We start from the raw sequence: 17,131 nt of genomic DNA on the forward strand, positions 1-17,131 counted from the left end.
TTTTTTTTTTTTAACCTTTATTTAACCAGGCAAAATGATGATGATGATGGTTTTGTTTCACATGAAGTGTTCAGTAGGTTGATGTGTGGCTGCTCTTCAGACTGGTGGGAGTGGTTGAGAGTTGAGGATGGAGGTGTAGAGTGGAGCTGTGTGCTGCAGTCTTACATGTCCCATTTCCTTCACTCGTCAGTGTTGGGCCGAGAGGTGAAACAGCCTCATTCTGACACATCTCAGAGCTTCATGTTTCCAATTATGACACAACACAGGTCCACCACCTCCCTGCAGCTCGTGGATGAAGCTTTCAAGGTGGGCCTTGCTGCGGTGGCTCGTTCTGTTAGGAGACAACCTCCAAATGAGAGTTTTTATTTCTTCTTCGTCAAGTAAATGTCTCCTCCACTCCATGACTGTGTGAAAGTTTCTCGCAGTGCCCACATCCCTCCAGGAACCTTTTTTTGTTTTATTGAACAAATTTTACAAAACCAACCAGGTATACGTTCCTGTGCAACAGCACATCAAAAAGTACAAAGGGACAGTACAATAATACAGTAATATATAAAATATAGCTTGAAAATAATAAAATAATAACACTAGTAGTAAGATGAATAAATAAATAAAAATAAGTCAGTGATGGGTACAACAAGGATTAAAAAATATAAGATACATAAAATAAAATAATAATAATAATAATTTTTTTAAAAAGAAAAAAAAATTGTCATTAATAAAGGGTTAGTCAGAGGTTTCAGGGAAATACTTTTCAGTAATGTTTTGCTTTTTTTGTTATTGATCAAATAGAGAGATTTAAACGGAGAATGTAGTTCAAGTAAAAAAGGAGTGAATTTAGGTACAGAATTAGCGAATTTTTGTTTGTGAATAAAGAATTTTGCATAAATGATGATAAAGTTCATCAGGTGTTCAAGAGCGCGATCTTCTGGATTAACGTAGTAACAAATGATATCTTTAAAGGTAAGAGAGTAGACAGAATTAGCAGCACCAAAAAAATTAGATCCAAGATCACACCAAAACTTCCTTGACACATCACAACAAAAAAACAAATGCGAGAGAAGAAAGAAGTTTCTACATCTTATTATTTTGGACTGCTGACATTCTAGGTAATTTAATTTCATAGAGTGTAATTAGTGTAATTAATGTAGAGTGTGTGTGTGTGTGTGTGTGTGTGTGTGTGTGTGTGTGTGTGTGTGTGTGTGTGTGTGTGTGTGTGTGTGTGTGTGTGTGTGTGTGTGTGTGTATGGTTGCAATAGTGTATAATATGTTTTGGCTAAACTGTTCACACAAAATGGTTGATTTTGATGTTGGTGTTGTATGACCGAAATAAACAAATTTCAAATTCAATTCAAACATTGCTATTACAAAAAGTGCAGGAGTCTTTCACATCTGTAAATTTTGCAATAATAGAGTTGACAGAGTATATATTATGTAAAATTTTGAAATGTACTTCTTTTGCTTTATTTGAAATGCAATATTTATATGGGAGGAGCCAGGCCCTTCTCCAGTTTATGTCCTCAATATGAGATCTCCAAGAAAAATCTTCCTCTAGGTATAACTCTATTCTTTCTTTGAAAACACTGGCGTATATGCTTGTTATTACATTTTTTGTCTGTTAGTTCTACAGTATTCCATCTATCATCAGTATAGGTAAAGCCTTCGTAAAATGACTGTAACTCAAGTGATTTTTTATGAGTTGAATTAATTATTTCGGAATAGCACGAGTAACAGTATTGAATTCTTTAGATGGAACAGGAAAACAGTGCATGGTCATAAAGCGTTCATAAGATAGCATAATACCAGATTCATCAAAGAGATGAAGGACATGTTCCTATCAAACCTTTTATGAAAAAATAAAGATTTGTTTCTGATAAGGATATTACCGTTATTCCATAGAAGAGCTTTGTGGGGTGAGAAATTATGGACAAAGGACAACTTCCAAGCTATCCCTCCAGGAACCTTTTTTTTGGTGTAGTTAGAGCACTGGAAAAGAGAGTAACGACACCACCATTGACTCACGTGGTAAGGGTCTTGCGCCCTGAGTGGCAGGATATGGGTATTGCAAAAGCGCCCAGAAAACTCATTCACTCCAATGTATGTGTTGCCCACTTGCTTGTAAACTGATGAATCCCTCCAGGAACCTGCGGCCAGCACATGCAGCATGTTGACATCACATCCTTCTGGCCCCGCCCCCTACAGGCTTCAGCCCTGTGGCCTTGTGAAGCAGAGGTTGAGGGAAGATGTTAATATTTGCTACACTTCTCCCGATTAAAGACAGTTCATTTAGTGTTTTTATATTCTGTCAGCACATGGTATACCTACAGTATGTGTACCTATGCTATGTTAGCTGCTCTAAGTTTAAGTGCTGCTGATGTACTGACAGACTGAAAAATGAAGTAGCGTTACAAAGAAATCACCATACTCTCATGAACTGAACAAGTGTTTCTGACAAATAAAACATAAGAACTATAAACAAAAAGGAATGATTTCTCGCTGCACCATTGCAGACAACATCCTCACTCCGGCTTCCTTCTTTGACCTTCACTTCGGAGTCGGAGCAACTGTTGGACAAGAGAAATGAAAGACTGCTTTAGCTGTGGTGGCTGTATTCATTTTTAGAAAAAAGCAATATTTGAGGAAAAAGACATTGTATTGTATTATGAGATAATGTCAATTTCTAACTCAAGAAAGCTTATCAGCTCACACTTTCAAACAGATGAGACTGAGGACTAACAAAACTAACTAGTTTACAGTAGTAGAGATATCTAAACTGATATGTTGATACTATGTGATATTGTGTTTATGGGTCAAATAATGACCTACACTGTCCATGCCAGGCAGGTAGCACCATCCTGTGAAAAGTAACCTGGCCGACAGTCTTCACACACTGTATCAGTCCTACTGGTTCCTTAGAGAAATATACAAAACAGAGGTCTGTTACTCAAAAATTCAACATGCAGTCAAAGTATATCATGCATCAGAGCAGCATTCAGGTTTTCTTACCAGGTTCCTTTACCCTCTGACCAGGTGCACAACCTGAGTGTTTCTCTGCCATACTGCATCCTGTGTTGTTGGCCAGACTTCTGCAGTAATGCCCACTTAAAACCTCACAAACGGTGTCGGCTGTTGCTGTGCAGCTCTGCTGGGCAAAGAGACCATGAGCTGCAGAAACAATAAACATCATCAGCATTAGGTCAATGTTACTAACTTACCTTGGGAGACATTTGTTCTGGAAACAAGGAATCACTGTCTCAACAATACAGATAACATTACATTACTGTGCAAGTTACAAGTGACTTCAGTTCAGGTTTACCCTGTGTCTGTCTGTCCTCAGTTTAGTGTTGATGAGTTCACCTGACAGAGGCATAAATGAGTGTTTTGGTTGTGTTTACACAGAGGGATTCTGGTAATAAGAATAATAAGAATAAGAATTACTTAATTAATCCCCAAAGGAAAATGCATTATTATTATTATTCAATGGGGAATTGTTTATTAAAGTCAAAGTCAAATGCTTTACTGTAAGAACAAGGGCTACTTAAACATTAAAATGAAACCAAAACCAAAAGGGTTTACTACTTCCACTGTGGTGAGCTGGGATGAGAATATGTCACACACTGCAGATGTAGTCACTTTAAGATTATCAGACACACATGAACATTGTCTGGATGTCATCAAACTCTGACCGCCTACATTACTAGTAAAACTCAACACTTATCTGTTGTATTCATGATGTCAATGGTTTCTTTAGATTTAGGTTTAAAGGTCTCATATTGTATTGAACTTTTAATGCCTTTTTTATTATGAATTAAGTCTTTGTTTTGCTTGGTTCTAAAAACACATTTATGATATATTCTACTGAATCTACTTATAGAAAACTTGGGGGTCACTTAAGGACCATTCTGTGAAAATGATTTAGTCAGCAATTGATATAGCCTCTATAAACAGAACATACTTTTAATTAGTTACATATGTGAGTCTGTTGGAATCTGACTGTACCTGGGACACATATGCTGCAGGGGAAACACTTATTCAAGCCACTGGGTCGATTCATAAAAGTCCCACTGTCACAGCGGCTGCAGCCTGTGCCCAAAAGTGGTGTACAGTCTCTTCGGACCACTGTGCCTGTCAAAGACAACACAACATTCATGTTAATATCACATCAGGATCAGTGGGTCGGCCAACTAACTTATGGCTGAACTCAGGGTTTCCTGTGGCATTTTGTGCTAGGGATTAATGAAGATTTTGAATGTCTGACACAAGTCAAGGAGGGGGTTGGCCTCTTCTCTTGTTGTTGCGATGTTGCACAGCATGGAAGCAGGAAGTGGTATTTTAGTGGTAAGGCTAAACTTGAGTTTCAGTTCAGTGGTAAAAAATTGTACAAACTAAGTAGTGCAGCATACGGTGGTGTAGCATGAAATTTTCATTTATATAAGTGACACTTTTAAACTTAGTTGTGTTATGTTGTAAAGACTAGGTGCCTGTTGTTATTTGTTGTGCTGTGTCAGTTTATCTATTATCTGGAGTGAGGACTGACACAAGGGAAGCAACCACAGTCTCCTGGTGCTGTAACCCCTGCAGATAAAGTGCTGAGTGGGGAGGACATCCATTGATCCTACCCTCCTCATTTCATCTGCAGAGTCTGAGAGCTCCAGTGGGGCTATGGTGGTTTCCCCTGAGCCAGAGGATGAGGAGGAGGAGGAGGAGGAGGATGAGGATGAGGAGGAGGAGGAGGAGGAGATGTCAGAGCCAGAACAGCAGGGGGAGACAGGGAGAAAAGGCACCATGTATCCTGGAGAGGCAGAGGAGAGAAGAGGCATAAAAAAAAAATAAAGTGTACATATAGCTGTAATACTTCCTTCACTATCCAGATCCATGTTGCTCCATTATGTTTTTGTACAAATAAATTAGTACACTGTTATCCAGAAAAAGTACTATGTGGGTTACTTTATGTAAAATATTATAAACATGACACAAGATAAATCTGATGTGAGATATGTTTTCAATTTTTAATGTTTTCTTTTAGTGAGGTATTGGATTATTTGAATATTTACAGTTTACAGTGAGGAATCACAATGTTGACTCGGACATCTGAACTGTGACCTCAACTACACCCTGATTTTTGTAAAACATCAAAAGCCAACAGGGTTGTAACCACCCGTTAAACACTGCACTGTATTTTGCTTTGAAAGCTTGTTAAAATATCAAGTGTGGAGGGCGCCATAAGGCTCACATGGGTTGAGCAGGCTTTAGTTCTTGCTGCAGCCGGCCTTGGTTCGAATCCCCCGGTGGCCCTTTGCTGCATGTCATTCCCCCTCTCTCTGTCTCCCCATTTCCCGTCTCTCTCAACTGTGCTATCAATTAAAGGCTAAAAGCCCCCCAAAAATACTTTTAAAAAAAATCAATTGTGAGAAAGTTTCATCTTCTTTCATCACCTAGAAACTAAAACTGCTGAACATGTCCAGCAAGAAGATGTTAGATTGGCCCACTTGTTTTTACAGACAGAGCTCTGTGAACGTTCTGTAAACTCTCCAATAATGTCTACAAAAACATTTCTGATTTAATTCAAAAACAAAACAATATGGAACAAAAAAAATGTAGAAAAATTCTAAGTATACAGCTTGAAATATCAATAAACACATTTGTTAAAAATAAAACAACCCAAAAAACAAAACACAATGTAATATTGAGAACCAGCTGACAAGGGCAGAGAAGAAATGGGATAAAGACTGCTTATATGACTCAGTTAGGTAACTTTACTGAAGTATACATGGGTGTGTTCAACTTAGCTGGTTGCAATACTCTTTCAGGAAATTACACCTCGACACGTGATAATGACGACAATGCACCAGACGATGCTCAGCAGTGGGTTTGCATGCAACACGGACCCATAATGAGGTAAGAGGCGAACAAATGTGTGATTTCAAGATGTAGGTGTGAATTTGAAGACGATAGTGAAAATCACACGTCTTGATCGTTTGCCGTTTACGTGATCATCGTTTTACAACCCGGAACAATCGCGTTGAAATTGTTTTCCGGTGTGGGTTAGGGTGGAGACGTTTCTGACCAAAATTCAACGTTGAAATAACTAACACTTCTTTGCCATTAGCCTACTGTGCTGTGAACTGCTTCTGTGTGTTGGAGTTGGAGAAATTTGATGAGCATTAATTAAAAGTTAAGGACCCCATGAAAAAAAAAGGATTTTCCCAGCTTTAATATTAACTTTGTTAATTTATCTGTTGATATTTGCTAAATTCATGCAGGAAAGTTAGTATCTGAGTATTTTTACATAGAAGACCATTTATTTTCTCTTCCTGTAAAACGATTTCCGATGTTTGATGACTCATCCTGCACTTGAGAGCAGAGCCGGCCCAGGCCTTTATGGGGCTCTCAGCGAAGGCACTGACTGCGTTGGCTCCACTACTATTAGTTATCATTTGCACACCTACTGTCAGTCTAATAATTGATGTCATGCTGTGTTGAGATGAATACTTGCTGTGTTGTTTAAATCATAACAATGTCAACATCGTGGTCTGGCAAACTTTCCATCTTTCTATGTTTTTTCAATTTGAAAAGACAGCAAAGTGATCTGATGATAAAATGACAGTAAATAAAGTAAAAGTGGTAAATGAAAAATAACAAGACAAACTACGAGACAATGGATTTACTGTAAACAAGTTCAGCACTATAGTTGCTTGTTTAAAGAAATGATAATGTAGGTCTACCTAACTACAGAAACCAAATAAATCAAGATAAACAGTATATTCTTAAATAAATAGCTGCAATCGACAATGTAAATGTAACAGACAATAGTAAATAAATTACTATTAAGTAATGAGAGATAACCGTAAGGGTGGAACAACAAAATATAAAACTAAATTTATATATGATAAAAAACTATGTACAGATGTGCAAAAGATTCAGGAAAAAATAAGAGAAAACTTTGAAATAAACAACTGTAACATTTCCACATCTTATCAGTATTCTACTTTCTCTTCAGACTCTTTTTCCTGGCTTTTCTGAAGGCAGGTGGTTCATCATCATGACTGAAGGAGGGACCTAAAATGTGGAAACAAACAAAAGAAGGAGCCATGTTAGATGTAATAGTAATCTCATTAACCATAGCAAGGACTGAACATGAAAAAACTGTAAAAACAAGTCATTCTGAATCTTAACAGGTAATGTGACTGTCAACAATAACATCTTACTTTAGGCAGGTTTACCCATAAAATTATACTGACAGAAGAAAATGAGTTTTTCTAAAAACTCACCTGCTGTATCCTCCTCACCAGGGCCCTCATTTATCAAAGTTTCTGGTGCAGATGGTGTAAATATTAGTGTACACCACGTGTGACGTTGTCAAATGTGCTCTGTACGTTGCCGATTTCTGCGTAAAACTGACGCTGTGTTGATAAATCTGGCGGCTGAAAAAAATCGTAATCTAAGACTAATAAGAAGAGGGACTTTACTGACATTACCACATTCAGCTGGAAGAGGGCAGCATCATGAATTATCTGGACATTAATAGAGATAGTTTTTGTGATTGATAAAAGTGTCATCATTGGTGGATGGAGGCTTCAGACGCAGATATCCAGTTGAGGACGAAATGATTAGCCCGTGAAGAATATGAAGATGAGCTACTGAACGATGAGGAGGGATTTAGAAAAAAAAAGGCTCCCTCAAATAAAAGCCTGCCCCCAATAAAGGCCGGGTCTCCTGGGCAATTTTGTGAATAATCCTTCTGATGAAATTAACACGGCAAAAAATCGACAAATCAGAAGTTTGGTCGAGCCAGAACGTATAAATCGACCAGTTGACTGGGAGATTACAACCCATTGACAGTATGTATTTCTGCAATGCAGTTACAGCAGCACACAATAGGGCCTATTGTGTGGCAAACCTGCCCATTCACACAGTGTTGTCAGGTCTTAAGTTATTGTGTGTTGTCTGTCCACTCATACTTAATGAGAGAAAACATAAAATTGTGCTGTAGTTCCTGTAAGTTAAACATTATACTTAAACAAATGCTACCTGCACTGTGGAGCTTCCTGTATTTTCCCTGTGTATCAGTTCAGTCCTGAATGTTCCAGATTTCTCATCAAAATTAAAAAGAGTGGTCTGAGAACGCATTATTTGGCCTCTGTATTGTTTTTTCTTTTTTAAGTATATTTTTTTTGGCTTTTTTGCCTTTATTTGATAGCACAGTGGGAGGCAGAGAGAGGGGGAATGACATGAAGGAAAGGTCTGCCCGACGCGGGACTCGAACCGGGGACGCCTGCGTTGAGGACTGTAGCCTCTACATAACCACTGCGCCACGCACCGCCCCCTCTGTATTGTTTATTGGGTCAGAGGTGGGCTGCGAACATTTGAAATTTTCAAGTGGGCCCGAGTTGGAAAAGGTTGGGAACCCCTGGTCTAGAGGAAGCCTATGCAGGGTTAGAGTAGAAGAAAGTATAGGCTACTTCACATTAGACTTTCCACCGATCTGATTGGCTATATTGGATCGGCCGATATTTCACATCTTTTGCAATTTGTGTGATCGGCCGTAATGTCTCAATTAACCGATCCGATCAATGATATGACTGGTCAATAAAACGATAACGGTGGTAGATAGAAACCAAAGCTCAATCGGACTCTGTGTCACAATAGACTGCTCGGTGGGAAATCTTCACATCAACCTGTTTTAAACGTGACACCTTACACTGGACTATGACATCTCAAACGTCCACAGACAGTGCGCGCCAAAAAGCTCCTAAAGTTGGCATGCGGTCGGGTCACAGTCTCACAGTGCACCCTTAATTAATATAAACTTCAACCTTAAAGGGGACATATTATGCAAAACTCACTTTTTCATTGTTTTAGTATGTGTATTTGCGTATCCAGAGTGCCTCCTCACCCCTTAAACGTCAGTTTTGACAACTACGTCAACATTTTGTAAACTGCCATAGTCAGAAAACGTGTCTCTTAACAAGCCGTTTTAATTTCACCCGGCTTATTACATCACAAGCCGGGTGATGTGAATATTCAAGCCCTCGCTCCCATGGTTACCATGGTTACCTCAGCTACCAGAGCGAAGGTTCTAAACCGACCGTTTAGAGCAGGGCTGTGAAACTGGTGTGTAGAGAACCCAGCTGTGCTCAATCTTTTGGTTTTTCTGACCAAAGCATGTCACTAACATTACTTTTAGGCCCTGTCCACACGAACATGGGTATTTTTGAAACCGAACTTTTATGGACCCCGGTTAAAAAAATTTTTTGCGTCCACACCACCGGTGTGATAAAAAATAATTCCGTCTCAAACAATGTCATGTGCATTCCAAAGCAGTAGGTGGTGATATCACTCCTAACAGGAAAGCAGCTGTAACTTGTACAGAGAGAGTGGAGGCTCAAACAGCTCAAACTGACCGGCACCGCGAGACGAGTCCGTGCTACTAACACACCCCGCCCGTAATCTCTTGTTTATGACAGATACGAAAATACACACATTGTAACGATAATCCATCGATCCACTGATTGATTCTGAAAGGCTTCATTGAAAACAAATGTACAGGACGGGAGGATGCAAAGCAGTGGGGAAGTGACCGCAATTTACAATTTAATAAAAGCCTGTTTTCTCCATATCAACATTATGTTTACATATGGTGACCACGCGATTTAGCATTAGTGTCCGCATGTTTAGTGATTATTGATGTCCACTCAGCGTCTGAGCGGTCAGCGCATGATGATCCATGGGTCAGCGTCCAGAAGCTTGACGTGCTAGCAACAGTCACTGGGGGGGCGGGGATTTATGAAAAATGTGCGGTTTTCCTGTCCACACATGAAGCTGAAACCGGAGTTTTAGAAAAAGTTCACCCTGGACTCCTGTTACAAAAAACTCCGGTTTTAGGAGCCACAACTGCGGTTACGTGTGGACGAAAGGCCAAACCGTGTAGAGAAACACACGGTTTCAAAAATACCCGCGTTCGTGTGGACGGACCCTTAGACATCAAGGTACCATGTCAAGAAGCAGAAATGAACAGAATATGTCCCCTCTCTGTCTGTCCACCGACTGTCCTGATCTGTCCCTGAACATCACACAGGGACAACATGGAGCTGCTTGTGTGACTGTATATTGAGTTTTAATGTTTACATCAGGATGAGTTCAACAAATCAGTATCTACTACTGTGATTTAAGTAGGTAATAAGATATAGTTCATATCAGAGTTTAATAGTGTAGTGGCAGGAAAGACCAATTCACCAAATATTGTGTTGGTCATAATGTACCTAGAACAAGTTACTGCTTGTGTCAAAAAAAAAAAAGTTGAAATATTTCCATGTATGACCCATTCTGGGTCACAACAGAAGTCAGCTTAAAGTCAAAAGGAAAATGTTTGGTGATTTTACTGTTCTCAAATGTAAAATTGGGTCACATTGGACCCTCAGCATTATTACAGGGTTAAATAATGTGCTACTTAAACATTTTTCATTGTGCTCCTAAAGTAACACCCCCCCCCCCCCCCCCCCCCCCCCCCCAAATGCACCCCACTCTGGCGAACTGTGCCGACCTAAACACTGCCCAGGGGGGCACCCTTACGTCTGGCCCAAGACACTGGCAGCACTGAGACAGTGCACTATACCGTGATACCTGTTTTGTTTATCTGAAACTGTTGTAAAATGTTCTTCATTACATAGCCTACTTTTGTTGATAGGACACTAAATAAACAAGTTATTTAAATAGACATATTACTACCTCACATGATCGGATCGTGTCGGTTAGCGGTTTATTTTAACTCACTAATCCAGTGGTTCCCAACCTTTTTTGGCTCATGACCTCATTTTGACATCACAAATTTCTGGCGACCCCGCGACTGCACGTGAATCAAGATGCTCCAGCTCAGATATTTTGAAATGCTGCATTTTATTTGAACTCGATTTATATTCAAGAAAGTGAAAGTATAGAATACAGTTGTTTAAGATTATCTGTGGTGTTTTTAATCATAAGAATAATAATGATTTGTTTTTTTCCCTAAATTTCAGTCTTTTTTTTTTTTAATTCGACATTTCAGGCGACCCCATTTGAATTCCAGGCGACCCCATGAAAAACACTGCATTAATGGGTGATCGGCCCCAAAAATCCTGATCGTGTAAAGATTGGTCGGAACTACGACGGTATCTGATCGTCTTCGAACCTCTGACTTTCATTGTTGATGAATGAGAACATTCTGGGCAAGACGGATGTCTTGCGCCGGTCCAAGAATTTCACCGTGCGCGCGGAGGCTCATGGTAAATGTGAACACACTTCGCTTTCCAAAACTCCTCGTTGTCCCTTTAAGACAGAGAAGAAGACGGGAAGTCCCCGCTGAAATTCAATAGAAGAAGTCCCCCCGCTGTATTCAAACTCAAACATGGGATTAAATGTTGACAGGGGGTCGTGTCCGAGTAAATATGACAATCAGTGATGATTAAACAGGCGCGATTCACAGCATCTGAGCGACCCGACGGTAGTCGGCTGTTGTTCTTACGTTACGTCCATAGACTGTGTAGGTGCTGTAGCGGTGTGTCTCAGGTTACAGATAGAGTGCATAGCCGTTTTGGCTGTCCAGACGGCTAGGCTGGGGCGGCGTTTTTCCCCCTTAAACGCCGTTTCCGTGTGGACGCGAGGCCGATAAAGTATTTTTCCGGATTCGAAAAAAATGTATTCGTGTGGACGGGGCCTTGGTTTGTTCAGGAAGATAAACCACGCAAACTTGGGAGGCGGCGGCCGCATTCGTAAAATAGCTTTAAAGGTGATAGCTACAAGTTTAATTCCTTCTGGCCAGTAGGTGTAGAACTCTCTCGCTATCTGCTCTCGCTCCAACCTTCCGTTTTACTGGTTGCCAGTTACAGCAGTTACACATGACATCTACGTTCTAATGCTGTTGCCACAGAGATCATTCCATGCCGACGTTGCCAATGTAACCAGAATGTAAATATTTATTCATGGGTTGCAGTGACGTCACGTCGAAGGGACCGCCGCCATATTTGTGTCCGATTTGACAGGTCTCCTCATATGACAGCATGCAAACCGCAGGGTGGAAATGACAGTTTCTTTACAAAATGACAGGGTTTCATACATCCTGTCTGGGTTTATATCTCTATAACAACAGACAAACTCTATATGATCCCACTTATTACACAGTTTATGAATTAATTAATTAATTTGAGACGCAATGTTGATCAAAGTCCTTAGTCCGGTCACTTCTCCGCTGTTTGCTCCTCACCCTCCTCTCGGTCGACTCGTGTGTAGTTGTTTTCAACGAGCTTTTGATAATCAATCAGTAGATTGATGAATTATCATGTAAATGTTACGATGTGCGCATTGATGTAGTCCTGTCTGTCATAAGAGATGACGGTTACGCCGTTACGGGACACGTTTGTGTCACGGACTCGCGGTGGCACAGACACAGCTGGTCACAGCTGTGACACTGCGCTGGCCCGTCCGCTCTGATCGCAGGTTTGGTTTCCAGCAGCGGTGAGGGAGGCAGAGAGCCTCCACTCTCCCTCTAACAAGCTACAAGTCATTTCTCTAACATCACAATTAGTCTGAAGCTGGTAAAAATGAAACACAAGGTAAAAATCCTTGATAGTTCTTCTGCCCTGCTCCGCTGATCAGAGCGGCGTCCCTAGCAACGGCCCGTTTTACTTAGCAACGGTCTGTTATACAGAAATAAAATACCCTAAATGCAGAATCAGTGAGTAATTAATAAGAAAGTAATCACAATACAGAATTCAATATATCCATGTTATTAAAAAAAAGTGAATCCCCTCTTTTTGTGAGACTTGTCACAGCCCATGCATGCTGCCACTGATAGACTGCCTGCAGTCAACTATTTATTCCGCCTTTGGGATGGAATAAAACTGCAGTCTGGGGTATCTTTGGCGACTGCTATCACAGTCAACAGCACAATATAATCCTGGCATCTTTCAAATAACGTCAATTTTCGGTGTCTTGCTGATTTCCTCCTACTACTCCACTTGTTCTGGTAACGTGACATGCTGTGATCTGTGCCCAGATTGCCCTGATTCGGACACAAATATGGCGGCGCAGAAACACAGTGACGTCATGGGAATCTAATGAATAGGCTATATTTCGGACCCGCCAAAATTTATTAAACAATATTTCCTTTTCTTTTTTTTTTAATTCTGTAAAATTAATACTTTTATTCTGCACCCCTCTAGACATTCTGTGGATGCATTGTTTTTTTTTTTTAATTAATCCTTTTGATGAAAAAGTTGTAGCTATAACCTTTAAAGGGACAGTATGGGACTTTATTGGCTTTTTATTGACAAAAATCAAATATCGCTTTCATAAATACGTATTTCACTGAAGTGGAATCGCGCCCGCATACAAACGAGCGCTTTCTCGTACCTTAGAATGAGATGTTACAAGTCGTTACAAACATACAGGGGGGGTTCACCGAACCTTCTCTGCCATGTTGAATCGCCATGTTTTACGTTCAGTGTCACCGTGGCTGTAAGTAACCTCAAACTCGGGCCGCCGGAGCTTCTCGGCTCGGGGAGAAAGTTTTCCAGACAGCGCCTGTTAAAACTGTCACCACCGTGTAGCTAGTGTGAGGAAGGACGGAGGCACTGGTGTTGCCTTCAGGTGCAGTCAGACACCTGAATGACGCCGTGAGTGACGCCGTCGGCAAACCAACTGGATGTTATTTTACTCGACGAGAGAAAGCCGGTAAAACGTGGGTCAGGTAAACAATACGACATCACCATGACAACATATTGTCACGCCTGTATTGTTTTGCCTCGTGCTGGCGGACCGTTTGTTTACATAGAGGCTTGTTTATCCTGATACATGCAGCGTGTGTTGTTTTTCTGACTTCTGCCCGAGTTTACGTAAACGCAACAGCAAGAATACGTGCCGACATGCAACCGCACCGCTAGATGGGGGTAAATCTCACATACTGTCCCTTTAACTAGATGGATGCAGGGATATCCATGGTTGCACCTGTGCGCAGAGAGGGTAGGCCTATGTTGACAAGATACGTAAGGCAATCGATCAAGTTGATTTACAGTTGCACCACTTCAGAAAATCACCTTCACACTCCAAAGACGTAGGCACTCCGGCTGCTGTCTTGTCACGGAATTATTAGGGTTTTTTTTTTTTTTTTTTGGCTGGCCCTACATTTCAGGGACATTTTAGTTGGACACAAATGTCTGAAAGGATGACAAAATAGGCGACTGTATTTCTGACAATTTACGTGTGGATACGGGATTAAAGCTGGGAAAAAAAAACATTTATTTCATGGTGTCTAAAAAAAAGAAGGCGTGACAGGACTGTTGTCGTTTGTGCTAGTCATGATGAGTTCCATATTTCCGACGGTCTACCTGAAGCAGCCCAGACATACGGTAAACAAATACCGGGATTTACAACGAACAGGACACAGGCAACAATAACTCTCTGCGTCTCAGACGCTTACGTCATTTACACGAAGCATTTTATGAGGTTACAGACTTTTATTGTTTTTGTGGTCAGTCAGTTGACTGAACATGGAGGCTAGGCTACTGCGTCAAAATGAATACGTTACTTTCGTTTTAGACTTGACTCCCTCCTACCTTCGTGGCACATCGGGCAGCACTCTCCGTCTCGTGTGAGATACTCCTTGTCTCGACAGCATCGTCCGGGCAGAGCGAGGACACACAAACACACAACCTGCAGAAAACACACAATATCAAACACTGCACGGAAAGCTGCTAAAGTTAGCTTCAGCTCTCAACCAGAACCAAGCCTCTTAGGGTCTCCACAGTCAGAGAGGACATAAAAAACTGGCATGATCAAAAGACGCTCACCAAAGACAAACAACTTTGGCATGTTACCATAGTGGGCATTCGAAGACAAAACAAACATAAGTTACAACTCATAAGAAATCTAAAGACCACTGCTGCACCATGGGCGTGTCAACTCTAACAATAACAAAAAAGAGACTTTTTTTTTTTTTTACACCTAACAGCACTCGTACAAAACAGCATAGGCCACGGGTCCCACGTCTATTCAAAAGTCGGTGCCCACGGGATGCCCAATAATAATACAAATACAACCATCACATCATAGAATTAAATATGATCAAACAATAGGCTATTAGCTAGACTTCTTATAGACCCACAATTCATTCTGCTCAGGACAAGTATTTTTTTGTAAAGGAAAAGGGGAAAAATAGCCCTTTTTAATGAACATCGGATAATAGTCTCCACATTGATGGAGACTGTATTCTGTCGCTTTCATTTCACACAGTTCATAACACCTGGCTGTCTGTGTAATTGATTAACTGTATTGTATTAATACGCTAATTTATTTTGAACTCATTTTTTGCTCACTGTAAATTTTCAGTTTTAGTATATGTAAAAATATGTAAACCTTGCAACAAAGTTCTTACTTTGATGTGTCCCTTCACACAGCAGTAAACAACATTGATAAAAGAATAAACAAGTAGAAAAGTAAATAGAAAATAATGAGCACAACAGTAAACACATTTATCCACAATTCAGATTACCATTTATGAAACATGAATACATTTGAACCAGAAATTTAATTTTAATTTACAGTGGGTACGGAAAGTATTCAGACCCCTTTAAATTTTTCATTCTGTTTCATTGCAGCCATTTGCTAAAATCAAAAATGTTCATTTTATTTCTCATTAATGTACACTCAGCACCCCATCTTGACAGTAAAAAACAGAAATGTAGAATTTTTTGCAAATTTATTAAAAAAGAAAAACTGAAATATCACATGGTCATAAGTATTCAGACCCTTTGCTCAGTATTGAGTAGAAGCTCCCTTTTGAGCTAGTACAGCCACGAGTCTCCTTGGGAATGATGCAACAAGTTTTTCACACCTGGATTTGGGGATCCTCTGCCATTCTTCCTTGCAGATCCTCTCCAGTTCCGTCAGGTTGGATGGTGAATGTTGGTGGACAACCATTTTCAGGTCTCTCCAGAGATGCTCAATTGGGTTTAGGTCAGGGCTCTGGCTGGGCCAGTCAAGAATGGTCACAGAGTTGTTCCGAAGCCACTCCTTTGTTATTTTAGCTGTGTGCTTAGGGTCAGTTGTCTTGTTGGAAGGTGAACCTTCGGCCCAGTCTGAGGTCCTGAGCACTCTGGAAGAGGGTTTTCTTCCAGGATATCGCTGTACTTGGCCGCATTCATCTTTCCTTCAATTGCAACCAGTCGTCCTGTCCCTGCAGCTGAAAAACACCCCCATAGCAGGATGCTGCCACCACCATGCTTCACTGTTGGGATTGTACTGGGCAGGTGATGAGCAGTGCCTGGTTTTCTCCACACATACCGCTTTAAGCATTAAGGCCAAAAAGTTCAATCTTCGTCTCATCAGACCAGAGAATCCCATTTCTCATAGTCTGGGAGTCCTTCATGTGTTTTTTTTAGCAAACTCTATGCAGGCTTTCATATGTCTTGCACTGAGGAGAGGCTTCTGTCGGGCCACTCTGCCATAAAGCCCCGACTGGTGGAGGGCTGCAGTGATAGTTGACTTTGTGGAACTTTCTCCCATCTCCCCACTGCATCTCTGGAGCTCAGCCACAGTGATCTTTGGGTTCTTCTTTACCTCTCTCACCAAGGCTCTTCTCCCACGATAGCTCAGTTTGGCTGGACGGCCAGGTCTAGGAAGAGTTCTGGTCGTCCCAAACTTCTTCCATTTAAGGATTATGGAGGCCACTGTGCTCTTAGGAACCTTGAGTGCTGCAGAAATTCTTTTGTAACCTCCAATGAAGGAGTAGAACCATCTCAAGGAGGATCAGAAGAAATGGACAGCATGCGAGTTAAATATGAGTGTCACAGCAAAGGGTTACTTATGACCATGTGATATTTCAGTTTTTCTTTTTTAATACATTTGCAAAAATTTCTACATTTCTGTTTTTTTTCTGTCAAGATGGGGTGCTGAGTGTACATTAATGAGAAATAAAATGAACTTTTTTTATTTTAGCAAATGGCTGCAATGAAATAAAGAGTGAAAAATTTAAAGGGGTCTGAATACTTTCCGTACCCACTGTACATCTTGTCAACACAGCCAACTTTTATAACAGATAAGAGTTAAGAATATAAAAACTGTACAGGCAGCAGAATAAAAAGATGATTTATCAACAGCA

The 17,131-nt window shown here is 40.6% G+C and overlaps 1 protein-coding gene across 1 annotated transcript; it reads right to left on the minus strand.

Moving 5' to 3' along the window:
• Window positions 1-1,936: 1,936 nt before the first annotated feature.
• On the minus strand, window positions 1,937-14,711 carry LOC310988496 (tumor necrosis factor receptor superfamily member 14). The gene is made up of 5 exons (XM_083975133.1): window positions 14,589-14,711; window positions 4,000-4,125; window positions 3,007-3,165; window positions 2,827-2,911; window positions 1,937-2,564 (listed from the first exon to the last, which is right to left on the minus strand). The coding sequence occupies exons 1-5, from the start codon at window positions 14,599-14,601 to the stop codon at window positions 2,417-2,419; spliced, it is 531 nt and encodes a 176-aa protein (XP_083831259.1). The 5' UTR covers window positions 14,602-14,711; the 3' UTR covers window positions 1,937-2,416.
• Window positions 14,712-17,131: the final 2,420 nt, after the last annotated feature.

This window comes from Trachurus trachurus, assembly GCF_905171665.1.
Source record: "Trachurus trachurus genome assembly, chromosome: 7".
Classification (NCBI taxonomy): Eukaryota; Metazoa; Chordata; class Actinopteri; order Carangiformes; family Carangidae; genus Trachurus; species Trachurus trachurus.